At 47.8% G+C, this 7,653-nt stretch overlaps 1 protein-coding gene across 1 annotated transcript; it reads right to left on the reverse strand.

The window, feature by feature from the left end:
• Nucleotides 1–1,576: 1,576 nt before the first annotated feature.
• On the reverse strand, nucleotides 1,577–5,145 carry LOC123721116 (translation initiation factor IF-2-like). The gene is made up of 3 exons (XM_045678587.1): nucleotides 5,140–5,145; nucleotides 2,850–3,233; nucleotides 1,577–2,755 (listed from the first exon to the last, which is right to left on the reverse strand). Exons 1-3 carry the CDS (start codon nucleotides 5,143–5,145, stop codon nucleotides 1,577–1,579), a joined length of 1,569 nt encoding a protein of 522 aa, XP_045534543.1.
• Nucleotides 5,146–7,653: the final 2,508 nt, after the last annotated feature.

A 7,653-nucleotide genomic window follows, 5' to 3' on the forward strand; every position in this document is an offset into this window, starting at 1 on the left:
TCCGGGCAGCTATAACTCGCTCCAACAGCTTCCCGGCCTCATCCAGCATCACCAGCGGGCGGTATCCCGACGGAGAGTCCGCGGGGCGGCCTTCTTTTCTTATAAGGACCAGCCGCCCCTCCTTCCACACCTCAGGGAAGTGCCCCGCTGCCAGACAGTCGTCGAAGAGGCAGCGTAGGCGGTCCCCGAGGTGCTTTAACGCGATGGGGAGAACCTTCCCCGGGACCCCATCCGGTCCCGGGGCCTTCCGCGGGCCTTGGAGCCGGCGGGCCGCCCCTAGCATTTCGTCCTCTGTTATCGGAGGAGGATTAGGGGCGGCGTCGTCCTCGTCGTTGGCCCTCTGCTGCGTCATGCGCGGTGGCTCGAATGGGGGGCTGTCTGGAAATAGCCCCTCTACCACCGCGCTGAGGACGGCCGGCTCCATGGCCTCCGTGGGGGGCGCCGTTTTGAATTTGGCCCGTACCATCCGGTACGGGCGCCCCCACGGGTCCGCGTCCAGGGCCGCCAAGAACTCCGAGTATGCAGCGTCCTTGGCGGCCCCTATGGCGGCTTGGAGCGCCTTCTTGGCCGAACGCATTTCGGCCTGGAGGCGCTCCAGCTCGCCCGGCTCCCGGTGCCGACGTCTTCGGCACCGGGATAGAGCACGGCGAGCGGCGTTGCTGGTGGCACGCAGGGCCGCGAGATCCCGCGACCACCAGTACACCCCCTCTCGGGGCGCGAGGCGTCGAGCCCTAGGCATTGCCGAGTCGCATACAGCTGTCAAGTCCCGACGGAACCTGGCAGCCCTTTCTCCGACCCCCAGGGATTGAGGGGGGTCGGAGGCCCACGAACAAACAATAGCGGCCTCCTCTGCCAGGTCTTCGTCGAGACGCGACAGCTGCCACCTAGGGAAGACGCCCCTGCCGCCCGCCGTGCGAGTTTGACGCCCAGGGGGCGCTGTGGAGACCCTGAACCTGATGTACAGGTGATCTGACAGGGTCTCCACGTCCTCCAGGACGCGCCAACACGAGATGCGCGCGCCGATATTGGGGGTGGCAAACGTCACGTCGACAACTGAGCCACCCCGTGCGCGCACACATGTGAAGGCGCTGCCCCGGTTCTCCGGGACCAGGCCAATAGTGAGGGCCCAGTCCCGAAGGTGCGCCCCCTTGACGTCGGTGATGGGGGATCCCCAAGCCGCGCACTTAGCATTGAGGTCCCCCATCACGATGACCTGGGCTGGCAATGCCCTCCGCACCACCAGCTCCAGGCCATCCAGGAACCTCTCAAATTGCGAGAGGCTCCTGTTCGGGGAGAAGTAGACTCCGATGAGCACTACTTCTCCCCAGTTTGCCGCCACGTAACCCGCACCCCTCTCTCTGAGAGAGAGGATTTGCGGGCCCGTTGGCGGCGCCACCATTCCGACCGAGCCCTCCGTGTCCCCGACCCAATGAGGCTGGGAAGGGATGAGGTAGGGCTCGGCCACGACAGCAACGGCAATTTTCCACTCCGCCAGGGCCTGCATGAGCAGGTCCTGTGCGCGGGCGGAGTGGTTGGCGTTGGTCTGCAGGAACTCCGTATGCAGGTGTCTGGGCATTTATGACACCTGCATACGTTCCTCTTCGGGCGGTTGATGCGGCCCGGACGGCGGCTGCGCTCTTGGCGCAGGGGGAGGGCCGGTGGAGCGGGCCTTCCCCCTTATGGTGGGGGGGGTGCATTTAGTCCCCCCCATGACGTGGGCGTGCGGGCAGCCTGTCCTTTTGCACACGGCGCAGTGGACAGGCGCCTCGCACGCAGCCCTCTTGTGGCCCTCTTGGCCACATCGGAAGCAGAGGCGACCATCCTCCGCTTCCGACGGGCATAGGGCCCGGGTGTGGCCCAGCTGCATGCATTTAAAACACCGCAGCGGCCGGGCCCTCACCGCGGTGACGGTGGCCATGCACCATCCAATGGCCACCTTCCCTATCTGTGCGAGGGCCTTCGCCGCCGCTGCCGGACACCGCACCAGGGTGGAACCCCCACCCCAGAAGCTGGGCCTAATTAGGCCCACTTTGACCATATCAGGGTGGCAGCCCCCGGTTGACGCCAGTTTGGCTGCCACCTCTTCGCGCGTCGTCGTCTCGTCCAAACCAGAGACCCGAAGGTCTGCAAGTTTGGACGGACGCGCGATGTCCGCCCAGCCGCCGATAACTCTGACCAATTCGGCAGCCAGGCGGTCGGCCGTCTCTTCCGGGGTGGTCCCCCCTACCTCCATTAACTTGGAGCCGGTCATACTGGTTCTGACCTTTACCGTTTCCAAGCCTAGGTCTCTGAGGCAGATCGCTGCCTTGGCCTTAGCCAAGACGTCAACGTATTTGGCCTCAGAGACCTGTCCTTCTTCGTTTGTGATCGTGGCCCCCGGTTTGAGGGTGACAGTTATGGCCGCCGTTTTGGGGGCCACGATCTTTACAGTCTTGGGAGGGGGGGGAACCCGCTGCACCCTACCAGGGTGAACTGGTGCAGCGGGCGGGGCCCCGGCCGGAGCCTTCTTCTTTTTATTCCGGGCCTTCCGGCCGACCACTTGGGACCATGGTGTTTCGTCGCCCCCGGGTGTTTGGGGGGCGGGATTGGCGGTTCCGGCTCTGGCCTTTGCAGCCTTCCCTGCGCTTCCCTCTCCGCCAGTAGGTGGAGGGGGGGGAGGGGCGGCCGGTCCGGTCTTTTTTTTTTTTTTTGATTTTCCTCTTTGGCCTTGGGGCCGGTCCGGCTTTGGCCGCTGGGGCCGGGGCCGGTTGTGCCTCTGTAGTTCTCATAGCACCAGCCACTAGGTTTGGCCGGGCCACAGGGCGCGGCGGTGGCGGATGGAGCCTATCCGCCTGGAGGGGTGGTCTGACCACCGGCTCAGGGGGGAGGCGCGATTCCAGGTCTCCGAGGCGGGCGTTCACCATTCCGCCTACGGATTCCAAGAGTTCGCGCCTCATCTCGTCAAGCGCGCCCCTGAGCATTGTCTCCACTCCCTCCTGGGCCTGAGGAGCCTCCCTCGGAGTCGCGGCCACTTTTCTCTGCGACTCCGAGTACGCCTCTTTGAATGCCTTCAGCTCCGCGCGGATGATCTCAACTTCCTTTGCTAATCTGGCGTTTTCCGCGCGGAGCCGTCGCTGTTCTTCTTGGGGGGTGATCGAGCGGAGCTCCTCCACCGCCTCGATCACCTCCTTCGTGGCCCGGTTTATGTGCCCCAGCACTGTGCCCTTTATGTTGCCACTCTTTTTGACCTCCCCCTGAATGGTGGCCACATTCAGGAGGGCTCAACCTAACCTAACCTAACCTAACCTAACCTAACCTAACCTAACCTAACCTAACCTAACCTAACCTAACCTAACCTAACCTAACCTAACCTAACCTAACCTAACCTAACCTAACCTAACCTAACCTAACCTAACCTAACCTAACCTAACCTAACCTAACCAGTCACGTCCCGCCCGCCTTGACGACGCGTAGCGCGCAAAGTGTGAAAAAAGTGCTCCGCAAGCCAAAAACGCTCGAAAAATCAAAGTGGTGGTAAAAGTCGGGTGAAGTTACTAGTGCGACATATCGTGAGATAGGGAAAATTACCACGAACACAACGGTGTGAAAATCGCAGTTATAGGTTGGAAAACCAGGGAGTTATTGGTGGAAAACCACCAAATTTGCAAATTTTAAAACTTTAAAAATTCCCGCTGCGAAATTCAATGCGACAACATATAGTTTTTATCACATCATTGTAAAGGTCTCGACGAGGACTAGGACCTCGAGTTGTCTCCCGAATTTTTCCCGCAAGAAAATCTCGAGAAAATGGGGAAAAACTAAAACGGCGTGACAACGTGGACCTGGTTCCAGACGTGCTAGAAGGACGTGACATACATTGCTGGATAGCCCTTTAAAAGCCGAGCAGGTACCAAGTTTTAGAAGGAAAATCAGGTCAGTGGTTAAAAAGTTATAAACATTTTAAAATTGACAAAAAAGTGCATAAACTTCAAAAAATCATAACTTTGGATTTAAAGCGAGGACATATATATTTTAAATTATAGTTAGATAGTGCATTTCAAGACGAACAAAAAGACACCCTGCTTGGATTTTTCCCGTGTGCAGTTTTCGAGAAAAACAAGTTTTAAAAAAGTGCTAAAATTGTAAAATTAAAATTCAAAATTTAAGTAATAAAGTAAGAGTGAAGCGTGTAATTAAGCTATTTTTAACAATATATTTTGTGTAAATTTAAGAAAATTTTTGGAAACATTTAGAAAAATAACTGGTTAAATCCGGTTAAGTTATTAAAAAGTTTTACAAATCTCGTAAACAAGTGACGTCATAGCGCGCACCTGCAGCCGCGCTCCCCCTCCTCCCCCGCCGCCCGCACCTCACCGCACCTCGCTGGCCGTGGAAGGCGGAGCTTGTGACGCAACTGCACACCTGCGCTGCAGATAAATTATGAACTAGACAATTATCAAACCGACTTGACGATTGAATTAGTTAGAAATATTTAGTAGTTGTATTAATGTGTTGTTATTGTAATATAAAGGACTAGAATAAAAGTGTATAATATTAAAGTGTAAAAAATTAGTAAATAGTAATTACTAGAGTTTTAAAAATTGCATTAATTGATGTAAAAACTATAAAATTCGCAAATTAAATTAAAGTAACGTAAATTATATCATAAAAATAAGTTAACGAAATTGTCTAAACGTGTTTCTAAATTATAAAATAATTAATAAAGATAAAATTTTGTAAAACTGGTCAAGTCGGTAAAAGTCAGAATCAACATATTGACCCGGGCTTTTCCCGACAATATTAGTTATAAGTTAGTATAAGTTTAACGGTTGGCGGAGTTGTTGCCCGCCGCCAATAGGATTAAGATAACGGTCCGGGGTCATTGCCCTAGACGTGAAGCAGTTTTTGACAAGGATCATTGACCTTTGTATTAGACGTAATAACTGTTATTACTGTTATTATTGGAATCACACTATTAAGACTGACACTTACAAGTGTATAAATATTTAATAGATAAAACGACCATAGTAACTAAATTTATTTATTAAATATTTAAATATTTTAAAAAATTGTTTAAAATTTCGCAAAGATTTTTCAAATCTAAAAACTTCAAAATCGTAAATTGAAATAAAATAAGAAATAGTTTGTTTACATTTTAACCAACATTATCTATTGTACACGCCCATTGTTTTCCGAGAGCTCGCTCGCTCGGTCATTAGTTAAACAAAGGAGCGCGGCGGCGGCATTGCTGGAACACAATAGGGCGTAATTAGTTGAAAAACAAGGATAAGACCAAAACATAAGAACTAAGATTTTTATTTTATATCATTTTTAAATTTATTTCAATTAAAATTACATACTTTTTATATTACTTTTGTTATTGTAAGTTAAAATTATATTAAAAATTGTGTAATAGTTCAGTGGACGAGATTCAAAAATTTTCTCAACTTTAATTTGTAAAATAAAATTTTAAATTTAATTTAGATTTAGATCATATGTCAGTCTATTAGAATTTACTCTATTTAATTAACGTAACTTAAATTAAAAATACTAAAAATACGAACTAAATTAAAATTAAAATTCAAGCGTATGGTCTTATCCACATTAATATAAACGATCAGTTCTGAAAATTTTAAAACTTTGTATAGATTCTATTTGTGAATAAGTATTGGTACTTAAAACCCAATACTTACACTTAATACTTAATTCAATACTGAGTCGGGAACAAAGTTTTAAAATAACTATTGGAATAAAACAGGTCGATCCTTATAGTTTTAAATAGACATACTGACTAGACTTTTGTCGTCAGTATTAGAAATAAGTTGCTATTGTTTTTCCAACAGGCGCTTTTGCCTAAAATTATAAAAGAAAATAGTTGTAATTATATTAGTATTAAGGTAATTTAGACAGACTAAGACCGTGTCCCCTACTGGGACACTTAGATATTTTAAACTTAAATTTTAAATTTTTAAAGACTGTTCCCCTATTGGGACTTAGTTATTAGTTTTTGACAGGCGCTTTGCCTAAAATTATATTTTGGGAAAATAATAGTTTTAATTATATTGTATAGGTTTATTGCCGACAATATTAGCGTAAGTTCGTTACAGGTTTATTGCCTATTGTATTGTATTGTATTGTATTGTATAAAATTTTTACAAACTGATACAATCCCCCGAATACAAGATGTTCGGTTTCCGCACACCTGAGAATAAGGTTGGACAGGCATCCACATCGGGTGCAGCACTGCAAACTCCACCTGAAAAAACACAAGGATTAGTGAAGGAAGCGCAAAAGAAATTGACAATAAACAAGGAGAAAGCGGAAAGTTCGCCAAAATATCGTACTAGGGCCATGGAGGCGAAATCATGGGTCGTTAAAGCCAAAATACATTTAAGTCAATCCAGAAATACTAAAACGGAAATAAAAAATGAAGTCACGCTAGCTATTGACAAACTTTACCAGATAATTAAAGAATTAGAGGGAGATAAAAATAGGGAAGGAAAGGAAGAAGGGAAGAAGGAAGAGAAGAACGATAACAAAGAACTGGAAAAAGAGGAAAAGGACAAAATGTATGAAAAAATGTATGAAATGAAAAAATCTTTAATACAGAAAATGGAGGAACATGAGGAGTTAATAAAACAGAGTAATTTAAAAATTAGTGATTTAAAAACTACATTGGATAAACATCAGGAAATTCAAAATCAAACCCATACTTATGCTAGCGCCGTGACGAAGGGAATGAAAAGACCACAACAGACAGCATTGCATTCGGTTGTGGTAACGGCAACAGATGAGATGGAAACAGGGGAAGAGGTCCTCAATAGGATAAGAACAGCAGTTAACGCCAAGGACGGCGGAATATCGGTTGAAAAGATAAGAAAAGCGAAGGATAGAAAGGTTATAGTAGGGTGTAAGACGGAACAGGATAGAAAACAACTAAAAGAAAGGCTAGAAACTGTAAAAGACCATCTAGAAGTACAAGAGATTAAAAATAAAAATCCGCTAGTTATCCTGCGAGATGTATTTAAATATAATAGTGATGACGATATATTAGCCGCGTTGAGAAACCAGAATAAGAATATTTTTAAAAATCTAGAAGAAGAAAAGATGGAGATTATATATAAAAGGCGTGCCAGAAATCCACATGCAAACCATATTGTCATGAGAGTGGCCCCTCAAATATGGCAAAGAATGGTCGATGCAGAAAGAGTCCAAGTAGACTTGCAGAGAATCAGGGTCGAAGACCAGTCGCCGGTAATACAGTGTTCGATGTGTTTAGGCTACGGACACCCGAAAAGACTCTGCAAGGAACAGGTGGAAAAGTGCAGCCACTGCGGAGGACCGCACAAAAAGGTGGACTGCACAGACTGGCTCGCCGGGACTGATCCAACATGCTGTAATTGCAAGCATGAGAAGTTGGACAGAGCGGACCATAACACTTTCAGCCACGAGTGCCCGATAAGAAAGCGGTGGGACGCCTTGGCGCGGTCTGCCATTTCATATTGCTAAAGGCGCACCGGGCACTCATCCTGAACCCACTCTCGATATTCGGGGAGACGCGATAGAAAATAGCTGTTACGAAGTAGACAATTGCTCGGTTGCTCTTCTTGAGATTATGCACAATACGGGAACGGCAAACAAGAGGGAATTTCGTAACAAAATGGAAAAAAGATT

The sequence above is a fragment of the Papilio machaon genome, chromosome 7 (genome assembly GCF_912999745.1).
Source record: "Papilio machaon chromosome 7, ilPapMach1.1, whole genome shotgun sequence".
NCBI lineage: Eukaryota > Metazoa > Arthropoda > Insecta > Lepidoptera > Papilionidae > Papilio > Papilio machaon.

Bases quoted from the DNA above. Each gene is read 5' to 3' on its own strand.
- LOC123721116 (XM_045678587.1), bottom strand. The intron at 2,756-2,849 runs GTCAGACCACCC...TGAGAACTACAG, and splicing joins GCCTCCCCCCTGAGCCGGTG to AGGCACAACCGGCCCCGGCC.